The 27,062-nt window shown below is 42.5% G+C and overlaps 3 protein-coding genes across 5 annotated transcripts in view; 2 read left to right on the top strand and 1 right to left on the bottom strand.

Annotated features, from left to right (window-relative positions):
• Nucleotides 1-1,971, bottom strand: part of spg21 (SPG21 abhydrolase domain containing, maspardin) — a 44,758-nt gene extending 42,787 nt beyond the window's left edge. The window contains exons 1-2 of one of the 3 annotated variants that reach the window (XM_046416695.1): nt 1,757-1,971; nt 1,500-1,562 (exon numbers count right to left, since the gene is read on the bottom strand). In XM_046416695.1, coding sequence (XP_046272651.1) covers nt 1,500-1,562 — 63 coding nt within the window. In that variant the 5' untranslated portion in view covers nt 1,757-1,971. Of the gene's footprint in view, nt 1-1,017; nt 1,136-1,499; nt 1,563-1,756 lie in introns of those variants that run through there. The other 2 variants (XM_046415161.1, XM_046415941.1) reach the window with 2 other exon arrangements.
• A 12,179-nt stretch (nt 1,972-14,150) lies between these two features.
• pdcd7 (programmed cell death 7) lies at nt 14,151-19,671 on the top strand. Its single transcript, XM_046417976.1, has 5 exons — nt 14,151-15,268; nt 17,114-17,252; nt 18,484-18,714; nt 18,834-18,921; nt 19,117-19,671. Exons 1-5 carry the CDS (start codon nt 14,288-14,290, stop codon nt 19,247-19,249), a joined length of 1,572 nt encoding a protein of 523 aa, XP_046273932.1. The 5' UTR covers nt 14,151-14,287; the 3' UTR covers nt 19,250-19,671.
• A 5,364-nt stretch (nt 19,672-25,035) lies between these two features.
• ubap1lb (ubiquitin associated protein 1-like b) overlaps nt 25,036-27,062 on the top strand; it is a 55,252-nt gene continuing 53,225 nt past the window's right edge. Inside the window, exon 1 of the mRNA XM_046372549.1 lies at nt 25,036-25,143. The gene's annotated coding sequence lies outside the window, so the exon portion shown is untranslated. The remainder of the gene's footprint in view (nt 25,144-27,062) is intronic.

The following is a 27,062-nucleotide window of genomic DNA, read 5'->3' on the forward strand; positions in this document are numbered from 1 at the left end:
AGAGAACAGTCATTTTTAAATGTAAATTCCACAAAAGTGTGGACCTCATATAAATTAGGCTACATGTGGTTGTTGTGTTTTAAGGACCCTTTGAACTATCTAAAAATGATGAAAATGCTGAATAACAACTTTTTCTAAAAAATATTTACCTCAGACTTTCAACTTGACATATCAAGAAATTAGCCTAGGGATAGGCTAATAGTACACTTCTGTTTCTGTCTTTTGAAAAACGCCATGTCTGATATAAGACTGAAAATCACCCCCTCCAAATCAGATAATATGGGTAAATGATACATTTTCTGAATCCTTAGGGTCATGCCAGTATTTCAGTGTTTGAATTTAGTTTCTCTGATGCTCCCTGGTGCCACAGGACAAAAAGACAAAAGATGAATTAGGCGGAAATGGCAGGAAAATGTGTGTGATTAAAAGTTTGAAGAGCTCCAGGGTTGGCTATACTAATCCAAAATGTTCACAAAATAGTTTAAATGAAAGCTCAGAGTCTCCCCTTTAAAATGATACCAAACATAACAAAATAAAATATTCTAATATGTCCAATATAGCTTTTTAACTTTGCCAATGCTCTGCTTGATTTATACGCATTATTTTCTCAACCTTGGTCTACATTATGTGTGATAACTCAAAACAGCTACTCTTGTCAGATGGCCATCATACATCATTGGAAAGCTGAGATTCCAAGCTTTCCGAAAAGGTATGGTAGTCTTTGCCACTTTTTCGGTAACGGTTTCCATATTTTGGGGCCCTGGCTCACGGACTATATCATTGAGTTGAGTTGTTCCAAGGCATGAACAAGTTCCTCTGTGGTGTTAGCATTACAGTCCACAACACTTGGTGACACCGGATTGAGAGCGGCCACAACACCAGGATGCGGATTAGAATAGGGCAGTCCAGGTGTACCTGCTATAGTCAATGTCTCCTCCACATACATTGCCCCCTGTTCGTAGCACTTAGCCTGGAGGGCAGGGTCGAGCCCAGAAAGAAAACATCTAAAAGTCTCACCATTCTTGGCAGCTCTGTCATAGTCAGGGAAAGCCTATATCACAGCCCACAGCCTCGAGCTTCAGTCCTCCGAGCATGCGGATCCACACGAGTACAGCTACGCGGCTAGCAGAACCAACTGTAAAGTTCAGTAATTGTTGTAAGAGAAAACTGCTCCAAAAGCCTAGGTCACTAAGTCTAAGTCACTCTTCTTGCTGACAAGAAACTCAAGAACGTATACTCTTTGGAGCTACGCTACGTTACTACATGCTCCGTTTATTGACTTATTTTCCCGCGAACTCTGAAACAACAACGATAACGTCGCCGCTTGAAAACGTCACACTCGGGCCCCACTCCCACATTTGTAAAGCCAGTTTCTTTTCGCACGTTTGTCACATGATTACTTGAACATGGATGTGCCGATGTGTACCTGTTGTTCTGTGTAAAGCAGCGGAACCGACACTATAGGTCACCATCACACATGTTAGTCATGATGTACTTACCTTCTTAAGCGGCACCGTGCTTCTGAACCAGTTGTAGTCAGGAGACACTTTAATCTCCTCCATCTGAGAACACATGAAGACACAAAAAATAAAATGGCTTCGACAACTCACAAATTCCGGTATTACGGTACAACACACACCTGATTTGTTTTATATTAGCTTATCTGCTAACTATGAGGCCGGAATATGTGGCCGCTGGTGAGAACTAAAGGGCCAAATATGTTTACTGTATCGCAGTAAGATTTGTCAGTAGTTACCGTGTTCGTTGTGGACACTAGTCACCATGTACGAGGAATTTCATCCATATCCAAGGAGCAATTTCTCAGGGAGCTTGCCTAGTCATATGACTCCGATTCCGATTTCACACACTTCCGCAAAGCTTTTGCCACCGCCCACCGGTAACACACAACGACTGACTTCCTGTCTGTCTGTCTGTCGTTAGCCTACTGGAAACAGTCTCCCGACCTAAGACTAAAGCTACCGATAGATCTATATACGAAAACGCCCCACTGGATAAAATATGTGTATTATGTATATGGATAAAAAGCACTGCAGCCTTTATAATTTTTAATCGATTTCAATGAATCGAAGAATAGTAGCAGTAGAATCTCGATACGCTATAATCGTTTTAGAAGCGAGTATTTGTTATAGACTGAATTAATTGCTGCTGATGATGATGAAAAATAACGGTCTACGACTAAATTGTCATAAGGAATTATAAAAAATTACGGCTGTCGAAATAGAATAGTGTACATGAAATATTTTCCGTTGCCATTGCTGTCTTGCCCAAACAGTTTATTTCACCTTCCACTTCACATTGGCGAGCCTGCCTGGAAAGGCACAGAGGACCTCTGGACAGGTGACTGCGGTTCAGAGCCAAAAGCAGCTGTAAAAACAAAATAAACAGAAATATAAACTTTTTTAATAAACTTTTTCCAAATCTGCAATCATGTTGATCCAGTTTCATCTCTGTCTAGGTTAAAGCAACCTAACCTCTCCTCCAAAGAATCTAAATTCAGTTAACAAGGTTTTCAAAATTTTGATGAAAGAGTTCTGTAGATATACATGTTAAGTTGTGCATATGTTGTATGCACCAGCTATTGTGCAGTAGAGGACACAGCGTTGGGGAGTTTTGGATGATGCAAGTCCAGTGGTTACCGCCTTCTCTTGTTGTGTAAGAGCAATTAGGGAAGGGATAGCACAGGTAGGCATAAAGTAAAGAGATAAATTAAAAATAATAATAAAACACTGTGGAGACCTGACTCATTATAGATAACTGTCACAACAGGCTAAGGCACATCCACATGACACTGAAGATGCAGAGACAATGAACAGAGAAAGACAAGCACACGAGACATTTAGGACAGGGAGCAGATGTATACAGCACTTAAAACAATAGAGGGCTGTGGGTGTTCACTCCAGATCCAACAAGAAAAGTCCAAGAAAATAAAAAGAAAGCTTCAGAGACCTTTTACCCAGAGAAAGACATTAGAAGCAGAGAACAGTCTATGGAGAGGCTACTGCATGGAACCTTATGGATTGGAAATGGGGAGAAAGTACAAAAGGGGAGACAACAAGAGGATTAGGAAATAGGAAGCAGCAGAGCAGATATTGAATGAAAGCAGCAGGATTGAGACAAGTGGTTGACACTAATGTGGTTAACCACGTGTTGTTTGAAGGACACAGAAACCAAATGTGGGTTTAGGTCCATAAGATGTATCCAGAGAAAATGGATTCTTCCAAGTTAGAAGAAGAGGTGCTCAAAGATGATGTCCATCTAAGTTGATGGTAAGAGGAAATGAGGAGTGTCTGGAACACAAACCTCACTACAGAGAGACTGCTTAAGCTAATGGTCAAAAAAGCATTGCCCCCACAATTACAGAAAGGCCTGGAAGAAATGGTGGGGCTGGTGACAATGCAAAGGTCGCTTTTCTCAGAACATATAATTCACTAGGATGAGCTTCAGAAAAGAGAAAAAAGAGCCAGAAAAGGAGACAAAACTGAAAGCTGACTAATAAGCTGACGCAATTACAGCTGGGGGAACTCACAAAGAACAAAAAAGACAATAGAAAAGTTCAAGCTCCATTGACAACAGCAACAGCTCAACCTTCTACAAAGGGAGGAGAGGGTCAACAAATTCAAGTTCTAATTGCCCCCACTATGCCAGAAAATCTACCAGCTCCAACTGTGCCACCAATCCAGGTAGTGCTGAATCCACCTAGAAGCTACTACAAACCACTACAGGGTGGTGGAAAACCAGTGAGGGGTTCAAGCATCAAGAGGAGGATGAAGAGGCTCTGGACAATTTAGATCCACACCACTTAATCTCTATCAGGGCCAGTTACAAGAACTGCAACAGCCATTTCAAGCGTGAGCTCAGAATCCAGGCTTACTAGGTGACGTGTTGTGGATGCAACTAACTGTAAGATAATTATTTTTTCTGAATCACAGTCTCATGATCTATGTGCTGACCTTGCATGCAAGTCAGTGTGTTAACTTAATTATTTCTGAGCAAGAAAGCTATCACATATTGGGAATACCAAATGTTTATTGGTAATATTCAAATGCCCTCTAGTGGACAGAATATATAACAGCAGTGGACTGGCAATACAAATTATAAAGGAAGGACAGCACTATAGTTGGATGTGAATGCCTTTAGCATCATTATTATTATTAGACAGCCTTTGGTACAGTTATCAAACATCAAAATATTAGTATTTATTAGTATTTCATACCTTTCATACCAGAAATAGCAATGATTCTGAAGATTTCCCCCTTTCAGTTGAATGAATGTGATGTCAAATTTTGGAAAGAATGGTTATTGATTGCATGGCATATGTTGTAGAGAAGAGACCCCCTTATCAAAGGAGGTTTAGGAAAGGAAGAGGAACTTTGGATCCTGCCAGTTGTTTATAAGATGAAATCAGGAAAGCTCAGGTCAATAAAGAATCCATTATTCCAGTATTTTTTCATGTGGAGAAAGCATCTGACATGATGTGGATATATATATATAGAGATAGATATATAGATATATATATATATAGATATATAGATATATAGATATGTATATGCACACACCTCGGATTCATGCAATGTACAGTCCACCATAGCTGTGATCACCAGGTTTTCTGAATCCTTTAAATGACTTCCCCCCTTGCTCAGTGGCCTTGATCATGTGCATCTTTACCTCCATAAGTTTTTTGTGGATCTGGCTGTGTACCTGAATAGCCCCCCTTTTTCTCAAACACACTTATCATAAATGCTTGCAGCATTTTGTTGATGCATGAGTGATGGCTGTTTCATCTGCTCTCTGTAAACTTCTTTTTTCTAGATTTGTCCTGTTGAAGCACATTTGCTTCTCCGAGTAGGTTGATGTGAGATAGTTAAAACAGAGTCGTTGAATAGCCTTAAAACAGAGTTATTTATGTAGAAACAAAGATCTTTGAAGATCCCACCACAGAGTTCAAGTCTGTTTCAGCCAAACGCCAAGTGTGATCTAAAGCACTCAAGGAAGTACATTATTATATATACCTTAAGATAACACCGGTTGTTAGTCTCAGCACCTTTCCACTCAAGCCAGAGGGGAGGGGTGGTGTATCAGTGTCTTCGCCTGTTGGTCAGAGTGACTTGAGATATGGTGTCCTTCTCCTACTATGTATGACGCCTCTATTTCCCTCGGAGTGTGGCGTACTGAGACAAACAACCAGTTCTACATGATTATAACATTATTAATTATACTAAAGCATATAACAGAATAAGGCACAGTAAATATTTATTAATCCACAATTCCCCCTTTTGATCTCTATTAAGAGATCACTTACGAATGTCAAGTTCAAACTCCATTCTGATGGCAATCAGGCTCTGATTGCATCTATAAGAGGTGTGTCTGCACTGTCACAGAGGGCTTAAGACCTTCTACTGTAAAGAAATCACTTCGCACATCACAAGTTAATTATACAAGCGTTCACACTTAAAATAGCAAAGATACAGCATTAAATGAATTATGACTCAATTCTAGCAGCCACTAGGCTGCACAGTTTATAATCTAATAAAGTTTTATTAGAGCAAGAGCAAAAGCCACACATACAATATACCAACAAACAATAAAGAAAGATACTTGACAGTTGGACATCTTTGCATCCTATTTAAACTTCTTAAATTCTCAAATCACACCATCTCATCATCTGTCTATTTTGTCATATATAGGCTTCCCGGTATGCAACACTAATTCAATTTCTACCCAGGTACCCCAGCTTCTATGGGAATGAGTACTCTGATCAAAACAACATCTGATTTCGTTCAACTTATATGTAGAAAAGACCAATTGGAAAGTTTATCTGCCACCTACAAGCGTTGGTAATAGACCTGAGTGCAGTAGGTTGGAGTGGACAGTGTAGTTCTCCTAAAATGTCGGTCCCACCACTCTGCCCACTGCAGTACAGTTGTAGGATGATTATTATATTCATAGGTTTCCAAAATGTCTGTTTTAGAGGTTGGTGGCTTGGCACGCCACATGCAGGAGAGGAGAGCTATTTCACCTCCTCCTGTGATGTCTACTCTTCTGTTCTTCAGTGCCAGGGGTAGACTGCCTTGTCACCTATAGTCAGTTTGTCCTCACCAATCCCAATTAACTTTGTCATGGGATCTGGAAAAGCTCTCCCTGTTTGTAGCTCATGAGGAGAGCACCCTGTGCTCTGGTTAATGGAGCTTCAAATGGACATGAGCACCAGGGGTAGGGCATCTAGCTAGGTCAGGTTAATCTGTGCACATTCTTTTGCCAATTTGTGCTTAACTGTTTGTGCAAGAATTTCCCTCCAGGGATTAATAAAGGAATTCTGATTCTGATTCATTCTTTCAACCTTGCCCTGTGATTGCGGGTGGTAAACAGTGCCTGATACCCAGCCGCCATCTTTACTGCCTGATCTGCTTCATTGTTCCCTCATTTCTGCCTCTTATTTGATGGGTTTGTTTGTTGCAGTTATGTACATTCGCACTGTTTTTTCTCCCCCTTTATTCTGGAACAGAATGCCATTAGCAACTGCTTCTGTTCCAGAAACATCAAGGTAGAATGGCAATGTGTAGTCTGGTAAGGCCAATTCAGTGGCAGTAGCCAATTTTTGGAGACATCCCTGCTCCTTTCTGGAAGATCACTCTGTCTAGGAATAAAACCTGTTTCTTAGCTTGTAGGTAAATGAAAAAATGTCACGGCACTCTTCTGCTAATGGGAGACAAAAGAATTCATTAGCCAGATCAATGCATGTAAACCATGATGGAGATGGATCCAGATTAGTCAGAGCCACATATGGATTACGCACAGGCACCGTAGTTGTAGAAAGGATATTATTAATGGCTCTGAGGTTGTGTGCCATTCTGTATTTACCTGTCCCTTTCTTTTCTACTGGCAGGATAGGGGTGTTCCATGTGGAGTGTGAGGGTTAGCCATGTCGCATGCTGCGATATCAATGTGATATGTCTTAGCTGCGAGTGTCAAGATGGGATTTGTGTGAGTGTCCAATCAGTCTGAGCCAGAGCGTGTTTAACCATGCCTCACAGTTCCTTTGCCTGATGTTTAGGGTGTAATGCTAGTGAGACGTGAGGAACCACCTCTTCTGACATCATATACCAATCTAGTTGATCTGCTGTGAGTATGACCACTGCTGCAACTCCCTCTGGAGTCACATATATGTTGGTGGAGTGTATTTGCCAACTTTTACCTTGTAGCTGTTCTTGGAACCTGTCTTGATACCACTCAGTTTGCAGTCTGTCATAGAAGAGGGTCACGTGGGCTGGATCAGGAGGAGAGATGTAGGGCTCGAGCAGTGAGATCCAGGGTTTCCACTGCAGGTAGGCCGAGAGGATGCCGTTATTTATCCCTGAGGGGAAATTCTTTTAGTGTCTATAACAGGCTGCACATGTATCGACACATGCGCACTGATCGAGTCACTTGACTCACAGATAGTTCGATCTCTTTCCTCCTTGGGACTGAGAAAGCAACCTCGGTTGCTTGATGGTCTGGGTCTTTGGACTTATCTATGTATACTAGGTGTAGTGTTAATAAGTAGGAAATAACAGTCTCTTAAAAAAATATGAAGGGTAAATCCGAGCACTGACTGTCATGAATCCAGCTGTTATTACAGGTACATTCACAATAACCACAACAAATTAAACTATAACAGGATTTATTAACCAGCAACAACCATCCAGGGATAAGTATCATTTTACAATAATTATATTATAATCTAAGTTTATCATATCTACACGCATTAACTACTAACTAAGGATAACACAGGTACAGCAGCAAGGGTATATCTATAAATGTATATGGGTGTGCATATATACAGGAGTGTATGTGTGTGTGTGTGTGTGTGAGAGAGAGAGAGAGAGAGAGAGAGAGAGAGATAGCGGAGGGATGATGCGGGGGGGGGGGGGGCATGTCCCTTGAAGCCAAGATGGTGGGTCATCACGTGAGTGACGTCAGCAAGAACCAAGATGGCAGGACGTGCGGTTCAGAGCCAAGATGGCGATTGCTCACGCGATGTGGCTTACGTGGCAAACAAAGATTACAAAGGTGAAGACCCTCGAGGGCCACGTGTCTCGCGAGGAGATTTGTGATCACGTGCTCGGACCTCTACCTCATGCTCATGTAAAAATGTGAGAGAAAGAGATAAGGATAGAAGAAGAACTAAAGAAATAAATACCCAGTAAAGATCACCACTTCAGTTCTTTTGAGTCCCACACTATCACCCTACAATAGTGGAGTCAGTAAACCAAAGTTTATCTGATCAGATATTGGTCTTTTAACTGGTGATGCGCGAGCTCACTGAACTGATGCGTTTGGATGATCAGGAAGCATCTTACTCTGAGTTGCTCCGATCCTTCGGAGTTGGAAAATTAATAGTCTGCTTAAACGTTCGCAGTGCTGTCCTCAGTGGGGTGCTGACAGTCCGTTATCTTGCTCCTCAGGCGATGTGGGGTGTTAATGTGTCTCTCGGCGGCAGCGGGGAAAATCACAGGTGAAAAGAAAAGAACAAACTTTGTTTTGTACTTAACAAAGTCGGCGCACGGCCCTCGTTAACGTGATATCAGCTAATTGTACAGATCCATGTCGGAAAAAGGAAAAAAAAGGAAAAGTTACGGAAAAACATAGAAGTCTGTTTCTCGGCCCGCGAGTTGAAGACTGTGACCCAGGATTTTAAAGTTGGTATTCAAACGTTTGTATGTTGCTCCCATTCGGTGACCTGGACAGCTAGGAGAGCCTGGAGTAGCTCTCACTGTCACAGCACGCATGGGGAAAAAGGCCATGACTGAGGGTCGCAGTGAACTTTTATTACCTGAGTGACGTCACCTCGGACCCCTGTGGAGATGGCTGGATCACAGCCAATGTCTGTTCCGATCCTGAGTTTGAATTCAGGATTTACGACTAGGTGTGTATCATGGGGAGGGGGTCTCTAACAGTTAGTCACTCTAGTTCAGGTCTCTTGGGGTACATGTAGGCCTCTCTATTGTTCTCTTGAGCACATGGCTAGAGATCCCAACACTTGTAATAGCATTTTTATGGACCTTTGCACTTTGACATCCACAGTTTCCTTCTAATGTCTAGTGGCATCTCCTCTGCCAGGATTTGCAGAGCTTGAATGAGTGTTCTCCTTTTGGAGTACAAAGAAGCTGGTGGGAATCATGGAAGCTGGCTGGTTTGCTGGCCTCATGGATTCCTCACCCTCCACAGTCTGAGATGTGTATGTCATATGAAAGTTCCTTTGGTTTAAGCAGAAACATTTTTGTATCTTGTTTCTTGATGTATTTGCTGTATCGATTAAGTTTAGTGATGTTAAAGTTATCAGGAATCAGTAAAAGGGATCATATCTCCCCCATCTTAGCTTCTCTTCACTGGCTTCCGGTGAAATTCTGAACTTTAAACTTTCCCAGAATTCATAAAAGCAGAATGGGAGGATGAGCCTTCATCTATCAGGCACCCTGACTGTGGAACCAGCTGGTTCGATAGGCTGACACCACCTCCACTTTTAAGACTAGGCTTAAAACCTTTCTGTTTAGTAAAGCGTATAGTTAGCCTCAAACAGAGTGTGTAGGGCTGGTAGGCATAGTTACAGTCACTTCTTGATATACAGCCACAGGTAGAATATATCTGACTAACTGTTAATCTTTAATCTCTATCATAGCTACGCTGCTATAGGCCTATGCTGCCGGGGGACACAAACACGATCCACCGAGCAGTTCCCCCACCTCCCCAATACCACCAACATCTCTACTGCCCCACCTCCTCTCCTCTTCTTCCTCTCCCATCATCATATCAACATATAATTCATTGTTTTATGTCACTAACTGTGTGTCCAGTTCTCCTCGTAGTTTTGTGTCTCTCCCTCCCTTTCTTTCTCTCTCTGTATCTTTCTGCAGGTATCTCTCCATCCAGATCTACATGTTGAACTGCATCCAGCCCTCTGACAAACCCAATGTCTATTGTCAACATCTGCCCATGTCGTTCTTCTATGTAGTGCTATTAGAACTAACTTAAACAACATATCAGCTAAAGAACAAATACATACATACATACGTCTTCAGAATTCCAATTATAACAACCTGTCATGTCTGTCCTTGCAATTTATGATGTTTACTGCATGTATGGTTCTCTCTCTCTCTTTCATCCTCTCTGTCCTATCTACCTCATCTTTCCACCCCTTCACCCAGCCTCGAGCCACCCAGCCTCCTCCTCCCCCATCACCCTCAGCACCAGCTCTCCCCAGAGCTGGGTGCTGCTGAGCCCCCTCCTGTTCACCCTGCTAACACACGACTGCTCAGCGCAACATCCGAGCTGCCTGATCATGAAGTTGGCGGATGATACAGCTGTGGTTGGATGCATCGTCAACAGCGACGAGTCCGACTACAGGCAAACTCTGGAGGTCCTCTGTAGCCCCTGCTGCTACCCCATACCTTACACCACACCACACACCCCCCCCCCCCCCCCCCCCCCCCCCCCCCCACACACACACACACGCACACACCCCTTCCCGACAACCACACATGGAACATTGCACAAAGCAGCCATTTGCACAGAACTCTGAACTACTCATTTCATTTGCACTACTCCGTCATTTGCACAATATCGCAGTACTGTTTATATCTCTTATTCTGATTGTTTTTTTTATATTTATATAGTGTTGTTTATATTTATTTGCATTAGGTATTTTGTTAGGTAATTGGGCTTATACCGGGACCGGGGAAACTAATTTCGTTCCACCTCATGTTTCTACATGTGTGAAATGACAATCCTGAATCCTTGAATCCTTGAAGAGTCTCATGCAAACTATAGTCCCCCTGGCATTAAAATATCACCTGTCATTGAGGACATAATACCAATCAATTATAACCCACTGGTTAAAACCATAGAAGATTCTTTAGAGAAATGGAGTTTGATGCCCATCACTATGATAGGATGTACAAATATTATTAAGATGTCTATCCTTAGCCCAAGTTTTTGTATCTTTTTCAAGCGATTCCACTCCAACTACCAGGCTCTTTTTTTTTCCACTCTTAACAAAAACTTCACTTGCTTCATAGGGAGCAATAAGTGCCCCAGATTGTGTCTTTCTCTCCTTTATCTGCCCTATGAACGTGGCGAGCTTAAACTGCCTAACATAAAGCTATATTACTGGGCAGCTCAACTCTGGGCTGCTATATACTACTTTCATAACACAGAGGTTCCATATAATGCAAATAATGATTCCAAATAATGCAATAAAACTCCCATTGAGTCAGTACTTCTATTTGTCACAAGCTAAAATACTCAGAAAATACACACAAAATCCATTTCTCAAAAACACTCTGACAGTATGGCATGAAGCCCACGCCTTTTTAAATAACTATAAATACAAGATGCAGACTTCTACAGTATAAATGGTTATTTATGACTTATATCACACCTATTAAATTGCACCACTCCAAATGTCCACCATCACTGCATCAAATGTATGGAAGAAGTTGGTACCCTGCTGCATTGTATGTGGAACTGTCAAAAACTGCAGATATTCTTGACTTAATCTATAAGCTGACAGAAAGGGTTGTTCCAGTTGAGGCTAAAATATGTTTGTTGCATATATACCCTGAGGATTTCCCAGCATCTGTAAAGGAACGTAAACTAATTAATTTCTGTCCCTTGCAAGCTAAATCCAAGATGGCGCTGGTGAGGTCAGCCGCTGTCGTACCTGCTCCCGAGATTTGTTTGTATATAGTTGTTTTTAGCGTAATTTTTAACTTGTTAAGCCATCCTGTTGTAGGTCGTAACAGACACGACAGACAGACCCTAATTAACCTAGGAGCACAGTACTCAAATTGTGCTCCTATCAACTTAATCCCTGACCCGACCTGGCTCGTCGACATCCTACGGGCAAGCTACAACAACAACAACAGGGGAGGTGGTGTGTGTCTGATGGTGAACAACAACTGGTGTGACAACAGGAACGTTGTGTCTCTCAAACACTCATGCACCCCTGACCTGGAGCTCCTGACCATCCAGTGCCGTCCTTTCTAATTGCCCAGTGAGTTTACTTTGGTCATCATCAGTGCTCTTTACATCCCACCTCAGGCGAACATGGACACTGCTCTCACCGAGCTACATGAGGCTATATCCACCTATCAAGCTAACCAGCCTGATGCAGCCCTCATCGTGGCCGGGGACTTTAACCATGCTAATCTGAGGAAGGTGATACCGGAGTTTAAACAACACATCGACTGCCCCACCAGAGGAGGGGGAGCTCTGAGAATAAATAATACCTATACCCACCTGGACCCACCTGGACAAGCCGGCAAGCACTGTGAGAATCACGTTCTTTGATTTCTCGAGAAGCTGACAGCGATGCAGTTGGATGCCCCACTGGTGTCCTGGATCGCAGACTATCTGACGGGCAGACTGCAGTATGTACACCTGAAGTGCTGCCTGTCAGATGAAGTGATCAGCAACACTGGGGCTCCACAGGGGACTGTCCTCTCTCCCTTCCTCTTCACGATCTACACCACAGACTTTACGCACTGCAGAGTCCTGCCATCTTCAGAAATTTTCTGATGACTCTGCAGTGGTTGGGTGTATTACTCGGGGGGATGAGAGAGAGTACAGGACGGTAGTGGACAACTTTGTCACATGGAGCGGGAAAAACCACCTACAGCTCAATGTGGCAAAGACCAAGGAACTGGTGGTGGACCTGAGGAGGACTAAGGCTCCAGTGACCCCTATCAACATCAAAGGGGCCACTGTGGAGGTGGTGGAGGAGTACAAATACCTGGGGGTGTACTTAGACCACAAACTGGACTGGTGCAAGAACGTGGACATGGTCTACAGAAAGGCCCAGAGCCGTCTCTACTTTCTGAGGCGGCTGAGGTCCTTCAACATCTGCAGAACGATGCTGAGGATGTTCTATGAGTCGGTGGTGTGCAGTGCCATCACATATGCTGTTGCCTGCTGGGGCAGCTGCCTGAAGGTGAGGGACACTAACAGACTCAATAGAATCATTAAGAAGGCCAGCCATGTTGTGGGAGAGGAACTGGACTCTCTGACAGTGGTGTCTGAGAGGAGGATGTTGTCCAAAATAAGAACTATACTGGACTTTCCTTCTCACCTTCTCGACAATGTGCTGATCAGCTACAGGAGCTCGTTCAGCAAAAGACTCTTACTCCCATGATGCACCACAGAGCGACACAGGAAATCATTCCTGCCTGTCGCCATCAAACTTTTAAACTCAGCACTGTGACGGACACACTCACTCACTTTATATATACAATGTATATATTGGTTTTTTACACATGTACATACCTGTATTTTTAAATTTTCTTAAAAAAAATGTAACACATTGTAAATACCCATACTTTGAGATTTTAGTTTTTGTTTATCCTATTTTTATTTTAATCCTATTTTTATACTCTTCACTTTTCACCTTTCTTGGTCGGGAATACTGCAATGTCTGTAAGAATAAGAGTTTCCCTTCAGGGATAAATAAAGGAATTCTGATTCTGATTCTGATTCTGATATCCTGCAAATCCTGTTTGGAAAAGGAGAAGTAAAATCAATTATAAGGAAATCGGTTAAAAAAAAAAACTGTGGCAGAAGAAATGGGATACAGACCCCAAAGGCAGGCATTACCATAACATTCAAAACTTCATCAATGCTACAGATTTTAGAGGGAAATGTAGAAGAGAGCAGGTCATGATATCAAGGCTACGATTAGGACATACAGGATTGAAAGTAACTCTCAGCTTGATGGGTAAATGTATGATGGACAAATGTGAAGAATGCAAGGTCAGTGAAGATGTTGAGCATGCCATCATGAAATGTAAAAAGTACAAAAGGGAAAGAAAGGGAAACAGAATAAATGAATTGCAACGCCCGTGGAGTTTGAAAGGGATGTTAGGCAAAAGCGATGAAATGAGAGAATGCAGTAAGGCTCTCTTAAACTTTTTAAAAGTAACAGGACTGTGGAAAAGGATATGATTGTTTTTTGTGTTTTTTCCTTGTTTGGCTGTCTCTTTTGTTAACTGTAATAATTTAGAGTGTAACCTGAAGAACAAGTCATCTTGAGTTACACACTCCAGCACAGTAGGTGGCGATATGCACCTTTCAAGTTGGTTGCAACACGCCAACACAAGTAGAAGAAGAAGAAGAAGGAGAAGAAGAAGAAACAGCAGCAGCAGCAGAAGAAGAAGGACAACGGAACATGGCTTCTTTGAGTAAAGGATTTCAAGAATGAAAGTTTGTCAAAGATTTATATTGTATTAGTTTACATGATATGAAAAACTCATATCACCACGCTCCGTTAGACAAGCCTCCTGTCTTTAAAGGTGCTTATCTGGAGACACCGTACACCCCTAGCGGAACGCCGAGCGCCTCATATGAACCGACACCATTGGCCCACACTGCTTCACGGCGGACATCTTCAGAGGGATGTGACGGTCACTCGTACGAAATCATGAGCGATTTCCCCGCACCATCACCCGGAGGAGAGGGTTTCGGAGGGCCACGCCTTGTCTTTCCGTATGGATTCGACCCTTCAGTCTTCCCGCTTCCCCTTGGCTGCCCACCACCCGGACAGTTTCCCACCATGGTGCACCCCGCTCCGGTAAATACATACAATAACAGGGGAGCTTCAGTATTTCAAACATATATCCAGCAGCTTGGGTCCGGTCCTGAGACTACTGAGTATGAGCCGGGCTCCGGTCAGAAACAACAACAGCAACATGAATATGAGGTTTTCTCTGAGAGTGGATTTCCCCCGCTGTGTAAGAGTCCGGGTACAACAACACGAGGTGTAGACGAAACAGCCCTTCAAAGGAAGCAGGATCAACAGTGGCTCAGACTATTTTTAGAGGGTAGAGATAAAAGAATCTCACAGACTCAGCAGCAGCACAATTGTATTCATGAGCTGAGAGAGACTTTGTACCGGACAACTCAGCTCATCCCACAACTTGCACAGTCCTGTGAAACCCTAAGAAGCTTCGTGGACCAAGAGTGTGTTTGGACAGACTCTTATTTGAATTCTTTAAATGTGAAGCAGGAACTAGAAGACAAACTTGCAGTCATTGACAACTGGTGTTTACATAGCTGGAGAGGTAAATTGTCCCATCTTGCTAAGAGAAGGTCCCGGCGAATGAGAGCTAGGAAACTATTGCAGATTGGGGAAAAACAGAGACGGGCGGGCATCTCTGAAAAAGAGGCTGCCATAGATAAATGGAGGATGGAGCAGAAACGCCAAGTGGAAGAGAAGAAGAAGGTAAGTACGTGGGATGCACCCAACAGTTTTTCCAGTTCCAATCAGTTGCTGATACCTGAATTTATATTTTCCAGTGGCAAGTTCACGTTATGTGCAAATAAGCACAGAGCTGTAAACATAGAATTGAATTGATAGACCTTATCGATACCCGGTCCAGAAATTTGAGTCCGTATTTAACTCATATCCAAAGTCAGTATCAGGGACATGGGTGCTGTTTTTAAATTGGGGAGTAAATAAAAAGTTAGTTAATCTGCAGTTAGTCTGGGCGTTCTTCCCCAGAAAAGTGGAATTAAAACGAAATTCATTTGCATTACGTGTATCATGAAAATAAGACAAAACGAGACAACTTTATTTGTATAGCCCATTTTTGCAAGCAGTTTGTCTCAAAGGGCTTTACGTAACATAGCAACATCCTCTGCCCTTCGACCCTCACATCAACCAGGGAAAAATGTCTAGAAAAACCTTTAACAGGGAAAAAATGGGAGAAACCTGAGGGTGAGCAACAGGAGGGATCCCTCACCCAGGATGGGCAGACTTGCAATGGATGTGGTACAGGCAGGAAAGCAGTTAACAACATGAGATACGGGATAGATGGGGAATTCAGTTCAGTCAGGGGAGAGCTGATGGAGGCAGCTCCTGGTGGGCAGGCTGGGCCGTGAACAGCGAAAGCAGGAGCAGCAGGTTGGTTGATGAGCAGGGACGGCAGGCAGAGTAGAAGCAGAGGAAAGAAGGTGATGCAGGTGGAGGTTGGTGCCGGTGGATGGAGCAGATAAAGTGTAGTATCCCCAGTGGTAGAATCTACTGGTAGATATTCCCAAATTGTAATGTTATACAGGAATGAAGAGGCCCAAACTTAAAAAGCAGATCAACTTAATTTACATTGTCAAATCAAGGACTATTAAATGTATGACTTGGAGGGTTACTTTTGAAACATTATTCTAGATTAGTCTGCTGTTAAATGGGGCAGCAAATTAGTTTTCCTGCCCCTGCAAATATTTCACAATAAAAGACCTATTAAGAAATTATCCACTGAAATGCTGAAGGAACAAGGAAGTTATGAGTTTGAGCAGGGTAATTCATTAACTTATGCTGCGCAAACATTCAAGGATCAAAACAAGGTTTCACACTAAAATATGGAATACTTATCAAACACAGGGAATTAGAAACACAAGCTTAATTTTAATAGCTATGATACATTAAAAAGAGCTGACTACAGAAAATGTGTTTCAGACAGACAGACTATTGCTGAGCGAAGGACAAACTGACTTGAATGCTGGCCACACCTGAGCGCACCCGGCAAATGGGTAACCTTCAGGGTTCCTCTCTCATAATCAGTATCAGATTGGTGCATCTCTTGTAAACTCAGACATTTGTCAGAGGATTCACCTTTTTGTCAACCGGGGTGCGAAAGAAGACTAAGTCGCACTTTTGTTGTTCCAATGTGTTGTTCCAATTGGTTCCAGTGTGTTAGCAAACAATCACCTGTTCCACAATCCAACACACACACTGCCCACCAGCTCCATGTAGAACTTTGTCATCCTAAACATACAGTGGAGGGGTAGAAAATCCCAGTAGCTGTTATGTATAAATATTTTCACTACTGACAGATGATACAACAGTAAAATGACTGTTTGTGTGTCACAGTCTGCGTTTTGACACACATTAAACTCACATTAAAGTCCTATAATCTAAAAAGAAATGGCTAAAATAGCTACACTCAAATAATCAAATCTCACACTGTTCATGTAGACATGATAAATGTGAGCCACAGAAGACACACATTGTCACAAAATTTAGGGGAGAATAGTAGAAGATGATGATGGTCAGATGTTGTTTGTGTACCAGGAGCATGAGCTGAAGCTGGCTGCAGATGCTGTTCTCTGTGAAGTGAAGAAGAAGCAGGCAGATATAAAAAGGATGGAGGATGTCCTGAAATCTCTGGAGAAATTGCGCAGACTGAGGAAGGACGCAGCATCAAAGAAAGGTGACAGTTATTATTGTATTCAGCCATCCAATTTATTTCCAGTCCCATGATGTCTTTAGTGAATTATGGGCCAACCTTGACTATGAGAGTTAGCAGGAGGGCTGGGTAATTAAATAAGATTTAAATCGAATCAATTATATTTTGGTTTCCAATGATTACGAAAGGAAAATTATTGCGGTAAAAGGATCACTGTGCTTTTGTGGCATTGTAGTAATAATTTTACATAGATGCAGGATTTTAGAAAGTTTGGCATTAGAGCGGCTCAGGAGGAAGATGTCCATGCAAAAGAAGATAATTCATTGATCTTAATTGGACCTAGCCACTGCGTGGGGATTAGGTAAACCAAAGAGGAATATTCCTGAGAGCTGTACTATGAAAGGAGTTTTACCTCCTCAGATTTAACCTGGGGTTATCAGCGATAGTCAAGGTTGCCTCACTGGTGGTTGGCGGTGTTGGTACCGCAGTGAATAACTTTTTTTTTTTTTTTTTTTGGCATGGTGGCTTGTGCTCTCTTTTTTTATCCCAGAGGAATGTACAGTGTTGTCAGGATATAGGGAGTATAAAAAAACATTCCCGCACAACACCGTGGTGGCCAACAAAGCCAGGGAAGCTTGATTGCACTGCATTGCAGCAATGTGACAATGTGCTCTTTTCATACATTCTCTATTTTATCTTACAGACTTTTTTATAATTTAGATGCAAGGTGCAGGGCAATTGTATGGAAGCTAGTGGGAAGGGTAACATTCCATGAAAAATGAAAAGATTAAAGTGGTAAATTTTCAAATTTGCCCTGAATGTGGTATATTCTGAAGAAAACAAGGTTTGGATTAATTTGTGACTTTATTCTCAGAGAAGTTTGTCACACTGAAAGCGATAACTAAAGTTGGTCTTTACTGATGAGAGATTTCAGTGGGCGGCGTGATGAACCCTCCCAACAAGAGGGTTCCAGGTTCGAATCCCTGTCTGGATCCTACTGTGTGGGTAATCCCCCAAAAAAGGGGGATTAGGTTTAGGATTATGATTAGGCACATTAGGTTAATTGGCTACTGTACATTGCCCCTCTTTGTGTGTCAGCCCTGCGATTAACTGACGACCAGTCCAGGGTGTACCCTGCCTCTTGCCCTCTCGCCTCTCACAACTATATCAGCTTGTCATCCAGCCCCTAGCTAGGAGACTTTAACCGTGTTTAACTGTTTGGCTGTGTGTCCGTGTTTGCTTGTGTGTGTGGCAGGTATAGTCACTGAGCAAGAATGTGACAATACATTCAGCAGCCATTTAGAGCAACTTAGGTGTATGTTGAAGAGGAGGACAGCAGTTTACTCTGCAGAGGAGAAAGCTCTGATGGTGATGCTGGAAGGAGAGCTAGAGGAAGAGAGGAAGAAAGATTGTGAGAAACAAATGAAGAAGGAGTGGGAGAGACTGTTGCAGAGGAAACACAGAGTGATCACCATGTTGTTTGGAGGTAAGACGTCACTGCCAGTCTACATTTGTCCTCAGTTCAACAACAGTATGATTGATTCAAACACATATGTGTGTTGTAGAAATATTATTGGTGATGACTTTTCTGTGTTTGTCTCACAGATGAGCTTCCTGCTGATTCTGTTCTGCAACCCTTTACAGAATTTTACACCTGGGCTGAACACTCATTGCATGCATTACTACAAATCAGGTTAAATCTTCATCTTCACTTAAGTTTAACACTTGCTGTTTAACAACAGCAAAAAAAAATCAGTCAGTCAGAATTTATGAATGATACCTGTGATTTTCCTACTGTCACATGTCAAAGTGTCTTCAGGCTCATGAATGCCCCTGATACCATGCCATTAAAAGAGACCTGAATCACTGTAATATGTTTTTCTTTCAGGAGAGAGTGGGATATGTTTGTGGCTCCAGTCGATCACCCTGAGAGTTCTCTTGTTCCTCAGAGCTGGATCTTACCAGACCCACCATCGGATCAGCTATGGGCCTCTGCTCTCCACACCACTGACAGTGACTGAACCACTATATCTGAATAACTGTGTGTGATGTCAAGTAATGCCTGATGCCCTTAGCTATAAATCAAAACCTGAAGTGCAGGTCTGCAGGTTCAGGCTGTAAAAGTAGCAAGTTGATAGTATTAAAAAATAAATAAATAAATTGTTTTCTCTACACAAACGCTACATTAACTTGAACAAAAAGATGATAAAATGAACATGATATGATGTCATCTTGTCATTGTCGATATATTTTTCATGTGAAATTCAGCGTGTTTGAACGTTCAGATTGTAGAACAGAATGACAGCTCCACAAAAGTGAAGTCACAGCATTTGGAATGCTCCCTGGTGGCTGCAGTATAGTTGGCTGCAATATAGCCTTTGTTAAATGTTTTTGCTCTGTTGTACCTCAGTAATAAAATGTATCAATAAATATTCAAAATACACAATATTATGTATTATTAGAAACACAAAGTAATACATTTTATTTTTATTTCCGGAGATTGTGTGTGTACACTGCTTAAAAAAATAAAGGGAACACTTAAACAACACAATGTAACTCCAAATTAATCACACTTCTGTGAAATCAAACTGTCCACTTAGGAAGCAACACTGATTGACAATCAATTTCACATGCTGTTGTGCAAATGGAATAGACAACTGGTGGAAATTATAGGCAATTAGCAAGACACCCCCAATAAAGGAGTGGTTCTGTAGGTGGTGACCACAGACCACTTCTCAGTTCCTATGCTTTCTGGCTGATGTTTTGGTCACTTTTGAATGTTGGTGGTGCTTTCACTCTAGTGGTAGCATGAGACACAGTCTACAACCCACACAAGTGGCTCAGGTAGTGCAGCTCATCCAGGATGGCACATTAATACGAGCTGTGGCAAGAAGGTTTGCTGTGTCTGTCAGCGTAGTGTCCAGAGCATGGAGGCGCTACCAGGAGACAGGCCAGTACATCAGGAGATGTGGAGGAGACTATAGGAGGGCAACAACCCAGCAGCAGGACTGCTACCTCCACCTTTGTGCAAGGAGGAACAGGAGGAGCACTGCCAGAGCCCTGCAAAATGACCTCCAGCAGGCCACAAATGTGCATGTGTCTGCTCAAACGGTCAGAAACAGACTTCATTAGGGTGGTATGAGGGCCAACGTCGTGCAGGACGTTTGGCATTTGCCAGAGAACATCAAGATTGGCAAATTCGCCACTGGTGTCCTGTGCTCTTCACAGATGAAAGCAGGTTCACACTGAGCACATGTGAGTGGAGATGCCATGGAGAACGTTCTGCTGCCTGCAACATCCTCCAGCATGGCCGGTTTGGCAGTGGGTCAGTAATGGTGTCGGGTGGCATTTCTTTGGGGGGGCTGCACAGCCCTCTATGTGCTCGCCAGAGGTAGCCTGACTGCCATTAAGTACCAAGATGAGATCCTCAGACCCCTTGTGAGACCATATGGTAGTGCAGTTGGCCCTGGGTTCCTCCTAATGCAAGATAATGCTAGACCTCATGTGGCTGGAGTGCGTCAGCAGTTCCTGCAAGACGAACGCATTGATGCTATGGACTGGCCTGCCCGTACCCCAGACCTGAATCCAATTGAGCACATCTGGGACACCATGTCTCGCTCCATCCACCAACGCCACGTTGCACCACAGACTGTTCCAGGAGTTGGCGGATGCTTTAGTCCAGGTCTAGGAGGAGATCTCTCAGGAGACCATCTGCCACCTCATCAGGAGCATGCCCAGGCGTTGTAGGGAGGTCATACAGGCACATGGAGACCACACACACTACTGAGCCCCATTTTGACTTGTTAAGGAGATTACATCAAAGTTGGATCAGCCTGTAGTGTGTTCTTCCACTTTAATTTTGAGTGTGACTCCAAATCCAGACCTCCATGGGTTAATAAATTTGATTTCCATTGATAATTTTTGTGTTATTTGGTTGTCAGGACATTCAACTATGTAAAGAACAAAGTATTTAATAAGAATATTTCATTCATTCAGATCTAGGATGTGTTATTTTAGTGTTCCCTTTATTTTTTTGAGCAGTGTACATTGTAAGTTTCCTCAAAATGTGTTCAATTTACATCCAGACGACCCATAAAATTATAGAATTCTTAAGTTGATTTGTTTGTCCACTTGTTTCTATCAGCAGGAAGCTGTAAACACCACATTGACATATAATACACACACACACACCTTTTTAGTTTAAACTTTTAACTTGTTATCAAAGTTGCTTATTTACACAGTTCCAGACCAATGTGATCATTCATTTGGAGTGTTGTTTGTGTTACCTAGTCCAACATTCACTCTGTTTTTGGCCCGCAGTCTCTTGGAATCCATTAGCTATTGTATGATTACAATTTGGCCTCTGGGGGTAGTGGCCAGTACTTACAAGGCAGATATTTGACAGCAATGGATATTTGGGCTTAGGCTTCTTCTGTCCACTGGGTATTATATGCAGTCCAACTTGCAATTTGAGATGTGAGAATAAAGTCCTGGTTGATCAATTGTGTCACCACTCACCAGTTTACACTTAGTTAATGGTTTAAAACTGTTTCATCAGCTTTGTTTTAAGGTGTTTTCTTAAAAAATGTGACCTGTTAGCTTCCTTGCTGACAAGGTGTAGCAGGTTTGATATGCCAGGTGTGGCCAATGGTTTGTTTGTGTTGGGGAGAAAATCTTAGTACTGCAGTGAATGTTTTATTCTGAAAGATTTATTGAACTTGAGTGCTCAAGGAGAATTAGGAGTCATCAGTACAGTTGTGTGTGATGTCGCACAGAGTGAAGAGTGAAGACTCGCCCAGTGAGCATCCAATCATCTGCCGCTGTCAAGACCTTAGTATCAGCCAGCTCCCCAGCTATCTCCAGCAGAGACGCCTGAGTGTCTGTCCTTGAGATTCAATACAATGGCAATGACCAAGGTCAACCCCTAATCTAAAGGGAGAATGAGAGAGAAGTAAAAAAAATTCCTTACAGTTTACTGCTAGTTTAACAAAACTCCAAATTACTGTATCCAGAGGATGCCATCGCCCTGGTGATTAGTCCATCTGTCTCTATAACGGAAGGGCCATAGATTAGAGCAAAATGTGTAATTATGTTTTTCAAATACATCTTGTGGGGATCTGTGGATGAGGCCCATATTGTATTTCATTAGAAAGATGATTACACTGCTTGTGAGATATATGAAATCCCATCATGTCGACAAAGTGAACAATAAGTATATAGTGTTGGTACTGCATTTGATTAGATGTTTTCTAAATATTTATCGTCAGCCCAAATTTGGTCATGCTTTAGCCTACCCATCAGATCTACATAGAGGTGACTATTAAATGGAACATTGCTTGCTCAAAACTCATGTTCATGCTCAAAATGTGTGCAAAAGTTTAATAGCAGTAGCATTTTATGTGTTACACCATATTTGGTGAGATTCTGTTACCTATAGTGTTCAGAAAAGTACTAAGAGCCTTTAAGCAACAAGTAAAACTCCTACATTTAGGTGTTAAGTGTTTTGGGTCTAGACATTATTTTGATAGATGATATTTGTCAGAGACAGTTGATAGATTTTGGTCAGCCCTATGTTGCTCTTCACACTGACATGTAAAACATGCATGTGTGGCGGAGTTCAGGAGGGAAGTAAAAGATAAATGACAGTTGCTGACAACGCCACCTGGAGGAGAGGTGCCTCAACCCCAGGAAATGCACACAGGTCCAGGTCACACACAGGGCAAGGGACAGGTAAAAGGAACATTTTTTATTAAATCACAAAAAGAGAAAAAAAACAAGCACACAATAAAATTTGATCAAAAATGCTAACATTTGTTGCCCATCACGAACAAGGTACGTTGGGGCCCTGCAAAGTCAAAAAACCAAGAGCCAACAGGGCTGTGGTGTACTGAGGGTGGGAAGGAAAAAAGAAAGGGGAGCAACCTACACACAAAAAAAGGAAATTAATCACAGGGACCCAACAACATGTCAACTTAAAATACACACTCACACACTCCAATAAACAAAACAAGGAAGAAAAATAAAAAGGAAAGGAAAAAAAAAAACTCAGTAACTATACCTACTTAACTAAATTTAACCCAGAAACAATACAAAGAAATATAGATACACACATACAAAAGTTGAACCTAAATTTACACAATAAATCAAAACAATAATCCAGAAGAACAAAACCTAGAATAAAGCACAAACCGCCGCCAACGCATTCTGACTAAACGTGGCCGCTGCTACGTTCAATTCAGTCCTTTAACAGTCCCTCGGACGAACACGCTCCGCGTCCGGAACGACTTCGCGTCCCGAGCGACTTCGCGTCCAGAACAGCGGCACAACCGGAACGGCAGCGCAACCAGAACAGCAGCACCTACCCGGTGCACCGATAAGAAGGCGAGGGAAGGGAGGCCACGCTATCGTTGGGTGAGCCACTCTCGTCACAACCACCGCTGCAGATCAAAAAGAGAACAGCGTCAGCTCAGGGAGATCCAGCTAGCACAATATTGCAACAACCTACCGTGCCAACACCGCAGGCGGACCCAGGCAAAAGGACACGACAGTCCCACCGCATACACGCCGCCACAACGCACGCTGCAAAACAAATCACAGCCGCTGTGACTGCAACGTACCTTGGCGCACAGACAGAACGGACAAAACACATACCTGTATACCAGAGCACCATGGCACCCATGTTCCCCACAGCTACTGCTGCAGGCTACCGCCGCACAAGGAGGAGGAAGAAGAGAAAGAGAGAGAGAGAGAGCGCAGCCACCTGCCGGCTTAAATAGCTGCGGGGCCGCCCCACAATCAGCACACTGGAACCGTGGGACAGTGCCAACGGCAGGGAGGAAATAACTCACCTGGCCACACATGCAACTAAAGCTCAAACATAATTGGTCAGTGGTACACTGAGTACAAACAAGCTACAAAAGGAAACATTTCTGGTACCAAAATTCTTGTCTCTTGTCTACAGATTCCCCATTCATATGATTTTTTTTTAAATAGAGATTTGTCTCCACCAAGTCTTGAAATATCTGACTCTTTAGTTGCTAAAAGCTCCATTGTGTTCACCAGCTGGTCTCCAACTGTGTCTGTCTGCTGTTTGCTGCTGAGCATGTAGTGTACAGTGGCTTTTTATAGCTTTCTTCTGAAAACAACTGCCTACTGTGGCTGAAAACAACATTGTGAGAGTGAATCAAAAGATTCAAATTGTGAGCTAGACAGCTTAAGAAAAAAAAAGCTAAAACACTGGGGAGCTGATGAGAGCTGCAGAGTGTGTGTAGCTGTAAAGGAAAAGCAGGATTCTTCCATTGAAAACTCTGATTACACAAAGCAACACAATGGTTTTAAATGACATACACTACCAGTCAAAAGTTTGGACACACCTTCTCATTCAGTGTTTTTACTGCTTTCTATACTCAGACATCAGCTCTATTTGACAACTGTTAGAATTCATATTATGGCAAGAACCAATCAGCTAAGAAAAAAGAAACGACAGTCCATCGTTATTTTAAAAACTGAAGGGTCGATACCAGGTAAGCAGTGCGGGAATTAGTGCTGGAGAGTCAGGCATGAGAACAAAGACAATCTGGCAAAGAGTGAGAGGAGTGAAGCTGCATATATATGTACTGGTGTGACAGGTAGAGTGTTGCTCCATCTCCACTCCCATTGGTCCCACCTGACCCTGATTGCGCAGCGACATCCCCTGTTTAATTGGTCGCGCTCCCGCAGGCGCGCACACTTTGTCGTCTGGCGTTCGCTGGCGGGGTCTTTGTCCGGTACTGCGGCGGTCGGCACCAAACGGTGATTCGCGTGCTGTGTCGTGTGTGGTCCCTCGTGAGGATTGTTTGGTGGCGTGTGTTCTCTGCCCTCGCCGTGGGACGTGCCCGCGTAGTGCGCAGTGTCTGTGTGAACTCTCTTCACCTGGGTAAGCTTCCCTTTCTCGTTCTTTTCTTTACTTTGTCTGCTGGGTTGTAACTTGAGTCAGTGCCTTACACGTGGTGATTTGGTTTCTAGTGGTTTGAGTTGCATCTCTTTCCTCCTGTTTTTTTTTTTCCTTGTTTGTGTTTTAGTCTGTCTGCAAAGCCAGCGCTAGTCCTGTCCCTGCCTTTTATTTTTCGTTGCTGCATTCAGCCTTAGTTCATTATTTTGACACTCAGGCTAAAGACTTGACATCTTTGCCTTATTTTAACAAACTGTTGATTTGAATTAAATATTGTTTGTAATTGGACGTCCATCACGTGTCCTGCTTGTGTGACGAATCTGTGCGACCTCATTGTAATAAACGTACAGGTGGAAGTTAACTTCTTGGGATGCAACTCCCCAGGTGGTGTTGTCGGGCACCTTCCCCTGTCTTTCCCCATTTGGCCACACTGTCTTTATTGGAGATGGTGAGCAGGTGGAAGCGGTAGAGATGATGAGGGGTGTGGCGGATCAGACTGTGACAGCAGATGGCAATTTTTTTTATTTTTTTTATTTATTTTTTTTAATATTCAAGGTGGGTATCATTTCTGTGTGTACTGTGATGCTCTATTTGTGCTTTAGCCAAACTGAGCTTAAAGCCTAAGAGGGTTTAGGATTCCCATTCTGTTTTCATGCAATAATCACAGAATGTTGTGGAAGTTGTAGATGTGTACATCCCTCACATTGTTCACATCTCCTTGTAATCATTTGTCTGTACTGCTTTAACACTGGCTGGTGTCGGTCTTTGATCTTTGTTAACTATTTCTGTGCACTGACTGCGTGTGGACAGGAAATCAGCTGATATGGGTTACTTTCGGTAAGTAGATTAGTGCTCAGGTGGCTCTCCTCTAGTTTAATCTACACTCAGCTTCACACACATACCAGAAGGACGCACCTGAGAGTCTGACTACAACTCTAGCACAACAGAGGTAGGCTGCTATATCTTTCAAAAACATTACAAGGAAAATATTAATTGATTAAAGCTGGAGATTCTTTCGGTAAACTCGGACAATTGCAAAATGTTGAATGATTGCAGCCTGATAGCAGTAGCTGAATGTAGTCCAAGTGTTTTTTCATGTTTTATTACACACTGTTTATGGGAATGCAACAAAAACATCACCACCACCCCCAACAACAATAATGATTTATGTATAGAACATTTAAAACAATCTTTTGTTGTTTTTTTTTTTTTTTTTTTTTAATGTTACTGATTCTGCATATCATTGAAGATATCCAATATTAAAATTGACACAGCACCAAGAAAACCAAAAATATTTTTCAGTTTTTTTGTATATTTGTTTGTTTTTTGTTTTTGTTGGTCTTACAGTATGAAAAAAGGGATACAAGAGAGGATGCATGTTTCATGGAACTGGTTATATACAGTTCATGTGGTTTACCCCATAGCGTTTATACATGTTTTGCAAATCAGAGACAACACAGTGAGCTTAAGGAGCATGTGTCCTCTCTGCTGTTGATAGTCCCGGACCATCTGGCTTGTTAATGTTTTGGTGTTACTGGAGAAAAGATGTGATTAGCTTCCAACAGACAGCAGGAACAGAGGACATTGAGCCGATTTACTCATCTCATCTGTTTTTATGTGTGTTGTGGTGGGTCACTTGTCAGAGGCCATTTGTGAATCACTGGAATTAAACTTGAGAAAATAATAATCTAATTTATATGAGCCACTATAAAAACAGTGTTTCTGAGATGTGACATGAATTAAGGCTCTTGCTGCCTTGTTTAGCCAATAGTGCTGTAATTCCTGATCCTTTCTGTGTTTCTTTATTCTTCATTGTGTAACATGTTCGACCAATAGACAGATTGAGGTATGAGCATGCAGGCTTTCTGTGTAAGTAAATCTGAAATAGGGCTCTGCTTTTCTTA

The sequence above is a fragment of the Scatophagus argus genome, chromosome 1 (assembly GCF_020382885.2).
Source record: "Scatophagus argus isolate fScaArg1 chromosome 1, fScaArg1.pri, whole genome shotgun sequence".
Classification (NCBI taxonomy): domain Eukaryota; kingdom Metazoa; phylum Chordata; class Actinopteri; family Scatophagidae; genus Scatophagus; species Scatophagus argus.